General features: G+C 41.2%; 1 protein-coding gene across 1 annotated transcript; it reads left to right on the top strand.

Annotated features, from left to right (window-relative positions):
• Nucleotides 1–385: 385 nt before the first annotated feature.
• Nucleotides 386–7,693, top strand: s100v2 (S100 calcium binding protein V2). Its single transcript, XM_030741880.1, has 3 exons — nt 386–500; nt 2,510–2,641; nt 6,395–7,693. The coding sequence occupies exons 1-3, from the start codon at nt 492–494 to the stop codon at nt 6,563–6,565; spliced, it is 312 nt and encodes a 103-aa protein (XP_030597740.1). The 5' UTR covers nt 386–491; the 3' UTR covers nt 6,566–7,693.
• The last annotated feature ends 8,408 nt before the right edge of the window (nt 7,694–16,101 follow it).

The raw sequence follows: 16,101 nt of genomic DNA, 5'->3' as shown, positions 1-16,101 counted from the left end.
AAAAAAACAGTGAACATGACTTTAGGGCATTTCCCACAGTCTGAATGTGTTGTGTAAAGTCTGAACAGAATGACACAAGTCTGTTGGTGAAGAGGTTAAGTCAGTGACAGTGCAGAAGAACAGCAGCCTATCCCCGCGGGTAGTTATTGCACAGAACAGCATTTTCCAACTTTACTAAAGGTTTCCAGATGTGGAATGAGCTGTTGAATGCCAGCCGCGCCTCACTGTAATATGACCCAGCCTTTGCACTGTATTGTGATACATTAACAAATTATTTGTTCAAAGCACATGCCGAGATGTATATATGTGGCTGTCTTGTTGTATGAATGTGGTGAATTTATGGCATTGCGTCAGCTTACAGCAGCTCCTTCCTGACTTTTCTTTGGGGCGGAGGGAGGATCCAGGAATGCTGCCAGCTGGTGACAGAGGCAAGACTTCACTGAACCTCAACAGCAGCGAGAAACACAGGAAGACGAGTTACCGCAGTCAACATGGCTCAGGTAAGAAGTGATAACTGTTCTTTAATGTCGACAAGTAAAAACTAAGATAAGCGCAGTTGATGTTTGCAACATTAGACTCTTTAACCGGGAGGAAAAAAGTTGTTTTGTGCTAAATTAATATTTGGATTTAAAAAAAAAAAAAAAAAATGGCCTCTTTGCTCCTCAAGGAGAAGCGACGTGTCACAGAAGGCATCAGATTATCACTGGGAGGAACTTCGTCTCGGAGAGGCTGCATGTAAATACTTAGATGTTTGCAAAGGATATAAACTGAGATCAGCAAAAGGCTTATTCTCTAACTTATTTCAGGGAAAAACTTTCAGAGGTATGCGGCCCCTCCCCGGCAAGAACTGCTAAGCGCAGCGTCCCGCCGGCCTTCCACAAGAACTGGGAACTCTTAACAGTACAAGCGCTTAATTAACCAGAGGAGTCTTAATTCAAGTTCGAGTATCTGCAGACAGTTAACAGATTTAAAGGAAAAGATGTACCTGGACCCATACAAGCGATCCGATGTCTCTCTTATACTGTGGGTGGCATTTTGTTGGCGTGGTTTAAATTTGCGCGGAGTTGTTCTGCGTGATCACCTTTTATCCTTAGATGAAAAAAAATTTGCCCCATGATGGGTGTTGTCTCTTCCATGATGACAGTGACCCCATGGATACAGTGCAAGGGCTCACTGAATGCCGCGAGTAGAAAAATGCTGTAAATCACATGTTGTGGCCTTTACAGCCGTAACATATGATAGATATCAAACCAGTTTAAGTTTTGACTGACCTGTTAGACAGTGCTCTCCACCATCAGGACACCAAACGGGTGAATGTATTTAGGAGGAAATGTGTTCCATGTTAAGAGTTCCGGGAACTTGTCGAATCAGGGCTGAAATGCACTGAAATCTCGCTCAGGCGCTCCTTTAATTTGTGATCCATGTGTACACTGAGGAGAGTGTTTGTGTACCTCTGATTCTACAGTGCAGCGTGACTTACTCTTGATTCTCGTACATTCTTGTTTTGCCGTTTCAATATTCTCCACCTTTGTTAATGACAACAAATTAATAACCTATCATGTGGAAAATGTTGAGCAGATGGTGAACCATAGATTTGAGCTTCCACCTGAGTGCTGCATTTTGGCTGAGAGACAGAGAGACCTTTCCTCTTAGGACCAACCCATATCAAGCAATATTCCATAATTATCATTTAAGATAAATCACTAATATACCTTTCAATAAAGAGCAAAAAGACAGAATTTTCCACAGATACATAACCAATAAATAATACATAGATTTCTTATAATGCTTTAGTAAATATTACTGTAAACAGATCTCTTGAACACAGTCAGGTTATTGCTACTTTCTTTGAAAGAAGAAGGCTTGCAGCAGCTTGTGGTACATTAGTCAGAAAGGGTGTGGTTCTGACAAAGCTGCTGCCACACATGCATTGAGTAACAGTAGCAGCACTGGAACCTGTTCATGGGATGGCCAAGGAATAAGAGTTGCATGAATTTCCCAACATGCTTATTGTAACGACTGTGTAAAGTACTGATGTGTCCTGTTTATAGGTTGGTGTTGGTTTAAAATGCAGCAGCACCAAGATCTAAAATGCCTAATGGAAAATGACATGGTGTGGTGGACTGGTTAGTACAGTCTCCTCACAGCGAGAAGGCTCTTGGTGTGAACCTTGATTTGGACCTTTCTGTGTGGAGCTCCTCTGGGTACTCCTGCTTCCTTCAGAGTTAGGTTAATTGGTAATTCTAAATTGGCCGAGGATGTGAGGCAGATAAAGTTTTTGGAGTGTACAGAATAAAATGCTAAATGAATGTATAGTTAAAATGTGATTTGCAGTCTGAGGTGATTTGAGTAGTTAGTAAGAAGAGAAAATGTTATATAAAGAGTGATTTGGCAGCTTTCAGGGTGTTTCTATGGTTTTATAGTAAATGGCTAATAAGCCTATTAGAACAAAGTCTTGCGTTCTTTGTCTTTTTCCCTCAATTTCTTCCTGCCTTTTATTTTCCTCCAGTTTTCTGACCTGGAGAAGGCCATCGACACACTGGTCAACCAGTTCCACTCTGCTTCAGCTGACAAAAGTCCAACGCTGAAAACTGATGAATTCAAAAATCTTTTGTCCTCCCAGATGCCCAACCTGATGAAGGTAAATGCACTGTCAGCCTCCTTGTGCTTCTCTCTCAGCTGGGCCTGCAGTTATCTGCAGCAGATGGGTGTGGCCGCACACCTAACCTTATTCAGCTTGCACAAAAACTAACAGGAACGGGCTTACAACAGACTTATACAAGCCTAATCCACACACACACACACACACACACACACACACACACACACACACACACACACACACACACACACACACACAAAACGTAATCCCCTTGAAGACATGCACTCCTTTCAATTAATCTACCGTATGTTTGTAGGCCAGTCTTACTAGATCCTGTAAGATTTACAAGTAAATTTCAACACAGTAATGTTAATGGATAGGCATGAACAAGAATTAAAGTCAAAGTAATACTTAAAAAGCACGATGTACACTTCATGGCCACTTTATTAGGGACACATTAGGTGTTCAGCTGCTCATTAAGGCAACTAGCTAATTAGCCTATCCCATATGGCAGCAATTCCATGCATTTAGGCATTCAGACATTGTCGAGAGTGTCTGCTGAAGTTCCTACCAAGCATCAAAATGGGGAAGAAAGGTGGCTACAGTGACTTTGAATGTGATTATTGGTCCCAGATGGCTGTTCTGGGATTTTCCCACATGACCATCTCTAGGGTTTACAGAGAATGGTCCCAAAAAGAGAAAAATATGCAGTAAGTAGCAGATGCCAGAGGTCGTAGGAGAAAGGCAACAATAACTCAGATAACCACTCATTACATCTGTGAACCTATGAATGCACAACCTTGAAGCAGACGGGGTACAGCAGCAGAAGACCATCCCTAGTGCCACTCCTGCCAGCAAAGAACAGGAAACCCAGGCTTGCAAAGCCTCACCAAAATTGAACAGCAAAATTGGAAAAAACATCGCCTGGCCTGATGAGTCTCGATTTCTGCTGCAACATTTAGATGGTATGGTCAGAATTTGGCATAAACAACAAGAAAGCGTGGATCTACCCTGCCTTGTATCAGTGATTCGGACTGTTGGTGTGATGGTGTGGGGATATTTTCTTGACACACTTTTGGCCCCTTAGAACCAATTGCTCATAGTTTAAATGCCACAGCCTATTTGAGTATTGTTGCTGACTATGTTCATCCCTTAATGATCACATTGTGCCCATCTACTGATGGCTGCTTCCAGCAGGATAAAGCTCAAATGATCTCAGACTGGGTTCTTGAACATGACAGTGTGTGTACTCAAATGGACTCCTAAGTCACCGCATTGCAATCCAATAGAGCACTTCTGGGATGTGGTGAAACAGGAGATTTGCATCATGGATGTGCATCCTATAAATCTGCAGCAACTTCACGATGATTTCAATACAGAACAAAATCTTTGAGGAATGTGACACAAAGAATTCAGGCAGCCCTGAAGGCAAAAGGGGGTCCAACCCAGTATGATCAAGGTGTACCTAATAAAGTGACCAAGGGAGTGTAAGTACAGGACTAACATACCAATATGGTAAATCAGTTAGCTTCCCAACAGAGTCCTGGAGTTTAAAAAATGTCTCTTAGTTGTTGTAATGAATGAAGACAGATGTCTAAGTATAAACGATAATGAGATTATCTTAGATTTCTAAACACATTCTGCTGCTGCCACTAAAATGACCAGCGTTCTGGTTTATTCTGGGTTTCGTGTGTTCCCTCATTTAATACCTCATATCTCATTTGATGAGTTGTTTTTTGCAGAACCCAAACACGCGTTTTACTGAGCCAGCATGACTGCATGCAGACTTGAAAAATGTTGCATGCATCTGACAAACTGTAAAACAAACATCGCACCTTTTTAATATAATCTTAGACAAAATTTGCACAAAGCTCCATGAAGTGAAAACAAAAAGAACAGCCGTATTTAAGGCTGCATGCTGTATGCCTGCAAAACAAATACCGAAAGAGCCCCCAAGAGATGCAGAGTAAATACAGAGTAAGTTTTGTGTGATTTTATCATTTAATTTGATTTAGTTTAGTTTTCAACATTCTTCAGTGTGAGGATATGCTGTTTTGTGTCATTCAAAACAGGATATTTGAAACATTACCCTTTTCTCTGTATCTGCCTAGTTTATTTATACAGAAAAACTGAGGCGCCACAGGTGGGGATTTATTTTTCTCTATGAAATGGCAGTTTCAGTAGAAACTGTAAGATGTGACACTGAAGTGAGTTAACCGCTGATCTTTTACACAGGGTAACATCCTTAAAGATCAGTCTCACAGGTTAAGAAACAGAGGGAGTGATGTGGTCAGATAAACGGGTTAGAAAAAGTATTATGATCTAAACAGTAGTTCCACAGGGTTCTATGCCGGGACCAGTTCTAGAGTATTTACATTTTACATGTTCTTGTATAGCGCTTTTCTGGGTCTACCTGTGCACTCAAAGCACTTTATACAGCATGTCTTCATTCACCAATCCATACAAGCACTTTTTTCTACACCTAAGTGCTTTCTAACGCACAGTCACACTCCAGTGAACACAGTGAAGAGCAACTTGGGCTCCGGTATCTTGCCCAAGGATGCTTTGGCACACAGAGTGGAGCAGCCAGGAATCGAACCACCAACCCTCCAATTAGCATTAGCTCTACCTAGTGAGCTACTGCCTGCAATCTGAGCACCTTGCCCTCAGACTGCAGACTTACTTTTGGTTCCAAGAGTTTCTAAAAGTAGATTGAGAAGCAGCCTTCAGCTATAAGGCCCCTTTCCTTTAGAACCAATTCCCAGTTCTCTCCTATTGTGTGCCTTTTGTCCTCTCTCTGCTCTCTTCTCATTCCCCTCACCCCCAACCGCCCGTGGCAAATGGCTGCCCCTCCCTGAGCCTGGATCTGCTGGAGGTTTCTTCCCGTTAAAAGGGAGTTTGTCCTTCCCCCTGTCACCAGGTGTTTGTGAGGCATCATCTGATTGTTGGAATTTTCTTTTTAATATTGTAAGGTCTTCACCCTACAATGTATAGTGCCCTGAGGTGACTATTGTTATGAATTGACGCTATGTGAAAAAGACTGAATAGAGTTCATTTAAAATGAGTTAAACTGCTCATTGTGAACATTTATTAGTGATATTTCAGGTGCTTTCTTTTAGTTTGATCTATAAATAAAACAATTTAGGTCACTAAAAATATTAATATACTCAGCCATGGCAAATGAACTGGCTTAGCGACCACTCAGTGCTCTTCACGCTAACATACTCACATTCTTAGCCCTGAATTATGCTTCTGCATGGAGTCTTTGTGGGGCCCCTCTGAACCCTGTGTGATAATCACAATCCTTGCGGGCCACGTCGACCCACCATGTAGTTATATTTCTCAAGAGATGGGCGTCAGGTTACGTCGTAGGTTACCGCGTAGGGTTCAGAGGGGATTTCCGGTTACGTGTGTAAGCCTCGTAAAGATCGCACGCAGAAGCGTAATTCAGCCTTTACAATGCAGACACTCTGAGTGCACAAACAGAAACACATTGGCGGATGCAGTAGGAACATTTTGGCATTCAGTATCTCCACCAAGTCTTATCAAAAATGTCTTAAGTTGCACTGATTTTTGTTCTGGACAGAATCCTGTTGTCTGAGTGCTCCCCGTTTCTTGCCTGATCTGATTTGTTTTTATTAATGTCATCACTGATTTAACCATATTCCCAAATATAAAACATTGAACTTGACTAACTTAGCCGCTTTGTAACGATGAACTTTTCTTGTCAAAGTAAAGTTTGGCTTATGTGCCTCCGCTTTAATAGTGAGTTGTTTTGGCATGTTTCCACAGGGAGTCGGCACAGACCAGGCATTTGGTGCGATCCTGCGGAAGATTGGTGTACATGACGGCGAGGGCATCTCTTTCAAGCAATTCTGGGGTTTAATCCAGTCAGTAGCCACCGAGCAGTTTGGGCGCCTTAGTGGTCAGAAGGGCTCCTCGTGCAGCTGTATTCTCCTGTGAAGAGCAGGCTCTCGGCCCAACACTTTGTAGCTGGAAATCTAACTCAGCAGAGTAACACATGTACATCACTCTCATAAAAAGTTGTCAAACAGAATATATAAAGGTACAAAATCCTTTCTGTTTCTATCCTTTCTTGACTAAAATGTTACAGTTTTAAAATTCTACTGGCTTCATTTTCACCAGATCAATTCAGGCTAGTTTAACTGTAAATTCAGATTATTGTGCTTTTAAAGGTTCAAACCAAAATGTCATCCAATTTTGAAAAAAATACTCAATTTCTTCATTTGTATGAAGTTATTTCATTTCTCATACTGCACATGTAAGAAGTGGCTAAAGCTTATGTTATTAGACACCACCATCTGATTGGTGTCTGGCTGTCCTGTCTTTGTGTTGCTTCAAGATGCACACCCTGTTTTGTTCTTTGGCTGTTTGCTCCCAAAAATGTCCTAGACATCGTATACCTATAAATCCTAACAAGACCTTTACTTTGCATAGAAAAACATGCACAGAGCTGAGAAAGCTGGTGTGTCTGAGAAAGCGCTGTTATCAGGGGCAGAGTTAATAACTTGCGTCTCATAACTGTTTCTCCAGTTTGTCACGTTTTCCATTTGTGACAGCGTTAGGTGCTTTTGAAAAGGTCAAAATTACAACACTAATAGGAATATGAATCGTCCACTGTTACGGTATTTTCAACTTGATGTGTAATTTTTTTAATCGTCTGACCTCATCGTTTTAAAATGGTTCGCTCGATGAAACTGAATAAAGTAAAACATAATTTACCATTTTAGAAAAAGGAACAAAAACAAGCCCCATCCCTGACTTACTGAACAAGGGTCACTGCTTATTTAAACGAGGTCATTAGAAATATTCAGCAGAAATGTGTTTAAATAGAATTTGTTTCCTGGTTTGCAGAGAGCTGACTCTGAGGTAAATTGTTTCCCAGTAACAAAACATGTGGTTTGTATTATTTCTAATAGGATATTATGCCTTGTAGTCCCTTTATTCTTGAATGCATTGCCTCTGATGCTGATTTCTATGTATTTATATTTTGTAATTCTCTGTATTCTGACCTTTGTGACATCATAAGAAGTGATTTAAGGAACATTTTAATAAACGATTTTCCCAATATTGCGTGTTGTTACAGTGTTGTTTTGTTGATTTAAAAAAAAAATCTCATGATTTAAGTAGTTCATATGAAAATTGGTATTATATGATGCTGTTAAATGCTTAAATTTAAAAAATGCTTAAATAAGAAATTATAGAAAATTGTATTTTCCATTTTCAGATTTTTTTTATATAATCACACACATTACACAAACCTCTGCCGCACTGTTTTAATGCTTTAATTTTAATGCATCAAGAATTTTTCCAGCTAGTAAATATATAAGTGAAAGGATGGTAGATTATGCAGCATTATTTCCCCAGTGTTGTAGCATCACCCAGAATACAATATTTTCTGCACAGAAGATTATTGTAGGTAACTATACAATGAAAACAATGGAATGACCAACAGTAAATGTTACACTATTATTGTTATGGATTCATATTCCCATAGAAAGTGGGCGCACATCCTCTTTTGAGTTTCTTTCCCTCAGGTGTACCTCGAAAGAACTCGAGATAAGATGAAAATGCATACTTATTCATGACTTTGACCCTCCCAAAGATGTCCAGCTCTGTTTGCTCATCATGGTTAACAGCATTCATAATCTGCTTTGACTTAATGTACAAAGCATTTTCCTTTGCAACAACTTGATCTAACCAAATCTGTATGTTCTGTGGTGCCATTTCATAGTTGTCAACACTGCAGCCATAAAACCCTCGTTTCTCACGTTCAGGCCAGGGCTGATCAGTCACCATGGGATGGTCGTCCTTCACAAATGCTGTGCACAGGGGGCTATCACTTCCTCGTGAGTGACCTACTTCACAACCGATGACGGTCATGAGGAAAAGTGAGAAGGTTCTGAAGTTGCGCACTGATGCTGAAAACACTGCTGCCATAAAATAATGGCCCCACCTCTCGCAGTTGTAGTTGCACTGCTGAAACTGGAACGTTTGGCGACAGAAATCATTGAATTTTGATGGTTTGAGACCCTGTCTCAGCTCCTCCAGGGAGGACTCATCCTGTTGATCCTTAAAATACTCACGAAACTTTTGAATTTCCACTAGATCGCCAGCATTCATGAACTTTCCCGCTAGACTTACATTAAGACTTTTCCCATTTAATTTGTAAATGCATTCATTGAGAACATAGTAAATGTCTGATGAGATTTCCTCTCTGGCGTTGTACCGTATCTCCACAAGCAGATGCTGAATGTTCACGATATGCTTTAGGATAATGTTGTCTTGTCCTGTCGCTGGCTCTTCTAGCCAAATTGCTTTCAGGCGTCTTGAATCATCTGAGATATAATCAGGAGCACGCCTTCTTTCAGTCTCCTCAAAAAACAAGCTCCAAGTAAGCCCCTCCAGGCAATCAATAGAAGGATACTTTTTGCGCAGTTCCATTGGAACAAACATTTGAGGGTGGTTTGGCCACTGCAGTGACTGCAGATACAAAATAGTTCCTTTATAATTTTGGAACGCTGGCCCTGCACAGCCCAGTTCCTTTTTCATTAGCAGGTCACCTCTTGGGTTTAGCTCAGCTATAACTGCACTGATGTGCTCATGGGACCTCCAGATACCGTTAGCTCTAGTCAGTATCTCTCCATTAGAATTAACTGACAGGAACGTGTTGTATAGGTACAGCTTTGTTTCCACGCTGAAAGACCGGAGAACTTGTAGGAACTGCAACATGAAGTGTTGGTCAGTTCCAGCATTGCAGCTTATGAGGCTGACGGTGCCGAGATGACCAATGTTTCTTTCAGTTTTTAGGGTGAGAACAAATCTGGCAAGTTCCTTAGGGCTGTAACCAGCTAGTTGGACTGCTCCGGTGGTGCTTTTACTGCCGTGACCAACCAGGACAATGTCATGATGTCTAGTAGGAAACAAATTACTTCCGTGCAGAATGTGCAGGGCCCTCTTGTGGTACATTAGAAGATTTGATGAAGTGGGGTTCTTCTTGAATAGGTAAGTGGCTGACTCAATCACCGCAGGGTCTTCTTCCATAATTACTATAGTTTGATGGCTGTATGTAGTGTCATTTTCCCTGAGGGTTATATGATCATTGTTAGACATAAATTCTGCCTCAAATGGTTCATTGTATCTGAATTTATAACTTTTTTGAATGAGTCAAATAAACTGGAATGATCTCATTTATCACATATGAACAAACACAAGCAGGTACTGCCCAGTTAAAAAAAAAAAAAAAAACACCACATGAAAGGCATTATTATGGCTATTAGTTATTCTCTGACACAATGTTGCCAAAAGGTTATGTAACCACAAATCTATATTTGCACTGATACAAAATCAAGATGACCAACACACCCACTTTAAATAGAAGTCACTTGTCCCATAATGGTCTTTCAGATTTCTCTGCATTGCATTATCATTTTTTTTATTATTAGAATTATAAACATTTTTTTTTTTTTTAAGTATTGCTTAAATCAAGTCTACAGCCACATCAGTGGTCCTCTGGGTCTGTGCTGTGGCACAGTGAAGCCCTCACTGGGTGTTACATGTAATAGTTTATCTTCATGATTTTAAACTGGTGAACATAAATATATTTTCAAATAAGGTGTTCTTAATGTAACTTTTTCATAAATATAGAACTCCTCTATCGAGGATAGAAATTGATGTACTTTGTTTTCATTCTTTCTCAGTGACATTGAATCTACCAATATGCCGTGTTTATTCCCTGCTCGGCTTAATCTAGTGTTAAAAACAGCGGTCTGTTACATCATGTGGTCGTTTACCTGTTTCCTGGAATATAGGTGAATTGGTTCATCTGAATATTCCAACCTGTAATGACAATAAAAAACAAGCAATAAATCTAATGTCTGGATTCACTGTTTGAAAATTATTGGAGGACCTGCTGTATGTATATCAGCATTACAAATATCAATAGTTTGGCTGTAGTTTATGCACTTTTACTGGACAACGAAAATGGTGCAGTAGACTTTGAGATATATGGTGTAGCGTCATTGATATACTATAACATTTCCATGGACAAATAAACGTTATTTTAAAAAGACAATAAATTGCAATACATGTTTACATAAAAAAATATAATCATCTTACCGGCATTTATTCCTGCTGCCAAAGACAGCTGAACAATAACCCAAAATCCACTGAGTTTCAACATGGCTTTGATGGTCTGTGCAGAGCAGCCAAACCGAATATTACTGTGAATTCAGCAGGCGGAGGAGCTTCAGGTCATATCTCTGCCCACATTTGGTTAGATAGGAATGTAAATGACAAAACTGCATCTGGCCACACAGTTCCTCAGTTAAACATTATGAAACTACAGGTTACTTCACTGTTTAAATGTGTACACTAGCATGCTCTTTCTGCTGTTACTATCATTCATAACTGGCTGAATTTCCTGATTCGCGCATGCAAATGTTCTAAATGAAGATCTGTGTTTTGCTCCAGCAGACAGCTTCACCTTTCCCTTTCAAAATGGCAAATAAGCTATTTACAAAGTGTATTACAGTTAAAATATATCTGTCATGTAACGGCAGTGTGGCAGGTAGGATGTGGACCCAGATGCATCAATCAGGAGACCGAATGTGAACTCAAAACTCAGCTTTATCACTGGCACATCATAGAACACAAACCAAAGCATATGCTAAACAAAGTTGGCCCAATTTGAGAGACCCACTACCAAGAGGGAGGACACAATAAAGAAAAGAGCGAGATTCCAAGGGTAAAACAGAGGCGTGACCAGGACAAAGTGGACATGAAAGGGAATTAACACCATCAACACTGGTGTGCCACGGCCGCTGATGAACTTCCATCACTATCAGCGAACTGTTTTGGCTAGGAGCTGGCATCTGGCTCCACAATGCCCTGACCCTCTCGTCTCCGTCTGCAGCCCCCACCCCATCCTCACCCACCCTACCCTACCATATTGCTACCCTGGCTTTAAATGTGCAAATATGCTTTTCTAAGGTGTTTTTTTTGGACCCCGGGCCATGATTTTTTTTTTAACCTAACTACCCCATGATGTGTGTTTGTTTCCTTTTTCTGGGGACCGATTGTACCGGCGGTGCCAGTGTGGCTGCGGCTGTGGACACCCATCTCCCTATGTTAGTCTTGTCTGTTCTCTGGATGGTTGTTCTGAATGAAAATTCGTTGTATTATGACGGAATGACTTTATATATTTTGTTGTATGATGATTAATTTTGTTGTATGTGTAATGACAATAAAGTTTTTATTCTATTCTAAGGGAGGGTTCAGGGTCACCTGATCCAGCCACAACTATAAGCTTTATCAAAAATAAATTTTTTAAGCCTACTCTTAAAATTGGAGATGTTATTTTAAAATTGTTGTCTCTTAAAAACAGAGAGACCAAACTCACTCATCCATGTCTTTATGGACCTGCTTTGCACACTGGTGTGCAGTCATGTTGGAAAAGGAAGGGTCCCAAATTGTTCCCACAAAGTTGGAAGCATGAAATTGTCCAAAATGTCTTGGTATGTGGAAGGATTAAGAGTTCCTTTCACAGGAACTGAGGGACCTGAAAAACAACCCCACACCATAACCCCCCCCCCCCCCCGCACCAAACTTTACACTTGGCACAAGTCAGTCAGACAAGTGCCAGTGTCCTAGCAACCACCAAGAGCAAACTCATCCATCAAATTGCCAAACAGAGAAGCGTGATTTGTCTCCACTGCTCTAGAGTCCAGTGGCAGCTTTACACCACTGTATTTGATGTTTTGCTTTGCACTTGGTGATGTAAGGCTTGGATGCAGCTGCTCGGCCATGGAAACCCATTCCATGAAGCTCTCTACACACTGTTCTTGAGCTAATCTGAAGGCCACCTGAACTTTGCAGATCTATAGTGATTGACTCTGCAGAAAGTTGGTGACCTCTGCACACTATACTCCTCAGCATCCGATGGCCCCGCTCTGTGATTTTGCATGGGCTATCCCATTCTCAATCGCTTCCACTTTGTTATAATCCCACTAACAGCTGACTGTGGAATATTTAGAAGTAGGAAATTTCATGACTGAACTTGTTGCACAGGTGATATCCTGTCATGGTACCATGCTGGAATTCACTGAGCTCCTGAGAGCGACCCATTCTTTCACAAATGCTGGTAGAAGCAGTCTTCATGCCTAGGTGCTTGATTTATACACCTGCGGCCATGGAAGTGACTGAAACACCTGAATTCAATGATTTGGATGGATGAATGAATACTTTTGGCGATATAGTGTATGGAAAGTCTCAAAGAGTTCACAAACTTTTACTGTACTTGCCTTAATATTTGCCTGCTCAGTATCAACTCTTTGCCACCACCTTCATGTTTGACACTGAGAGGCATGCAGCCTGTTACCACATGGCTGTTTCCAGGTCACTGATAATCCTCTTCAATCTTCTTTTCTCCTCATTAGCCAGCTTACCCACTCCTTTCCCCACTTCTGGAGAATGCTAATTTCACACCCTGTAGTTTGGACATTATGGGGATACTGCTGAATGCTAACACACACTTACACTGTGTGTAATGCTGTGACCTGACAGTGAAACAGACATTTTGATGAGCAGAGAACTTTCGAATGAAGCTGACAAACGCATCATCTCAAAGAGCAAAAGACTCTGTGTTTTTGGTCACATCGGTGTGGTTTGACTAATTCTGCAGCTACACCTGCAGGAATCTGAGCAAGTGAAGTAACCTGGAGGGAGATCATCGAGCGTCAGATCAAGATTCCTCAGGAAAGTATCAAGATAGAAACCAAGAAAAGCTACAAGATCCTGAACACAAGGTATATCCACATATGACACATTGTAACTCAGTGCCAAATGTGTTCATAGCTTTTTACAACCAACTACCACTTCCTTCAAAATACTACACATGTTGCATGATATCTGTGCATATTCTGACTTTTTTATGGTGGGTAAAAAAACTGAATCTTACAGATGTGTTGTTCAGCTAACATATTAGAACAGGTAAAAGTGGGTGGAAGAAATAACCCAAATCACAGTGCAGGCATATTTTGTTGCATGTCATGCACATACTACTGACATGTGCATAATGAGCATTGGAATTGCTTTCTCTGTACTTCTCAGTCCTGTGTACCAGAGGCTGAGATATCCCAAATTTGAAATCTGTACTTGTTCAACTTCATGTTAGAAGTAAATATTGATCATGACATAAAGCTTGAACACACCTGCTCATTCAAGGGTTTTTATTTTACTTGAAAGCAACTAGGCGATAACGCGGCTACATTTTCCATTCCTCAAAGTAACCAGTCGATAACAGCTGTGCACCCCGTCAGCGTTCTCTGAGCCAACTACATGATGCTGAAACCTGCAGTGCTTTCTCAGTAGCTTTTAAGTAGCTCCCTTATGTGCTTGAAGGTTGCATGATGCAGATCATCTCAGATGAGTTTAGGTCTGGTGATTTCAAAGGCTAGAGGATCGTGCTCAAGTAAGTGCTCAATCTTGGTTAAATTGTTTCATACAGAGTTTGGAGGTCTTTTTGGTTCACTGTCTTAAAAGCGCTTGTACTGGTCAGACTAGACGAGAAAAATGCTATATAAATACCATTTGTTTTATATAGAATAACAGCAAATTTCACAGGCAGAAAATAACTTAGTCTCATGCAAATAATAATTTTTCACAGGTTCCAGGTATTCGCTGCCACTTGCATAAGAACAAGTGACAAGAATAACCACTGTGTGTAACTAAGCAACCAAGTTCCCTGAGGCGCTACCACGCACCTTCTGCTTTCCGAGCACTGCAGAGCGTTCACATTTTCACTCCCCAAGGGACTGGTCATATTGCAATTGGTCATTTACACAGCAGTGACACGACCTTCTTAATTGTCAGTCTTAGTTATCACAACAATCTCGCCATATTAAAGAATTTCTAAATAGCTTGCTCAAGAGCTCCGTTTGCTGCATAAGCAACACCTATGCTTGAAATGTGTTCCTGACCACCTTGGAGCTCTAGGGGGCCCATTCCCATGTAATGTGAGCCAACTTTCAAAGGTAAGGAAAGATTTCTTTTCTGCCACCACTGTCCATCCACACCAGCACACAGTGGTTCCTCAGCTTTGTCATAAAGTGCAAAAGAGCTAGACAGACAGCTTGCAACCCCAAGAGACTGATGTGCGATGCAACCCAGGGTTCCCCGCTGCCCACTAATACCATCACTGCCACCAGAGACGTGTCAGGTGACAGGACCTGAGCATGGAAAAGGGGGCCCAGTGTGTTGCCCCATTTAAAAACATGTGCTCACACCAAGGCAGCATTGCACACAGCCCATACTGTTGCTTGCAGATTTTTCTGTTGGTTCTGAGGAAGCACACATTGGGCACATTGAAAGATAAAGTATGCGAAAATATGCATCCGCCAGGCTGATCGTGGCAAATCAGTCACCTTGGACGATGGCTTATTCTGTAACTGATTTCACCAGCTGTGATGTTTAAAAATTATAGCTGGTGAAATCATGGTGAGCCAACTCAGACACAAAATTGGCTAAATTCCATCTTGGAAAATTACATGAATAGAATCCATCCTGCTGACTGTTCTTCCCCTTCCTGATGGCCTGTGCCTGGAGAGTTGATATCTCTGCTGTCAGACCTGCCTAGAGATGAGGATCTGCTACCACTTAAAAAGTACACGTACGCGTGCACACACACACACACACACACGCGCAACTCAAATGCCAGATCAACACCCGTCTGATGGATGTGTAGATTACTGAAGACTCATAGCCGCAGAACAAATCGTGGTCAATTCAGTTGATTTTCTTGAAGAAAATAGCTGCACCTTTATAGGTGCACTGCGAGGATCAGTCCTTGTACATATGGAATATACAGGGTGGGGAGAAAAAGAGACCAACAGCTATAGTCTGCATTCAGATTTTGTAGAAGTTTCAGTAAAATGCCTTTTCTGTGAATATGGGATGTGACAGCATCATGAGCTACTTTATGGCATGCACCACTGAAGAGATGCTCACATTTATATATTCTTCTAATCCTGCTGTTCTGTAGATGCACTGTAATAAATATTTTGGTTCGGAGAGTCTGTGTGTTAACTGTGTAATTCCTATAGAGAAGATGTTGATCCCTGCAGTGACTGCTGTTCTTCGACCCGTAGAAACCAGCTACATATGGACTGAAACAACTTTAGTCTCCATATTAGTTTTCTGTCAGGGTTTTGATTTTTATAAATGTTTTTCTCGTGAACAATAAACAATCTGAGTCTTCTCAGAGAAAAGAGATGCCAGCAACCAAATCAGCAACCTGTTGGTGACTAGTTAACTGCTCAAACCCACCCAAGCTGCCCACCTATTATTTCTAGATCCCCGTAAACACTCAGCTTAAACCGAACAGCTGGTCCTCGGGGCCTGAGGAGGCCCAGCTGGTCATGTGACTGTAATGTGTCTGGCTCCCCTGCAGGTGGAGGTTGGGGCTCGCTGGATCTTCGAGT

Source organism: Archocentrus centrarchus, chromosome 11 (genome assembly GCF_007364275.1).
Source record: "Archocentrus centrarchus isolate MPI-CPG fArcCen1 chromosome 11, fArcCen1, whole genome shotgun sequence".
NCBI classification, from domain to species: domain Eukaryota; kingdom Metazoa; phylum Chordata; class Actinopteri; order Cichliformes; family Cichlidae; genus Archocentrus; species Archocentrus centrarchus.
Note: the sequence above shows the minus strand (reverse complement) of the source record. Positions and strands in the feature narration are given on the sequence as shown.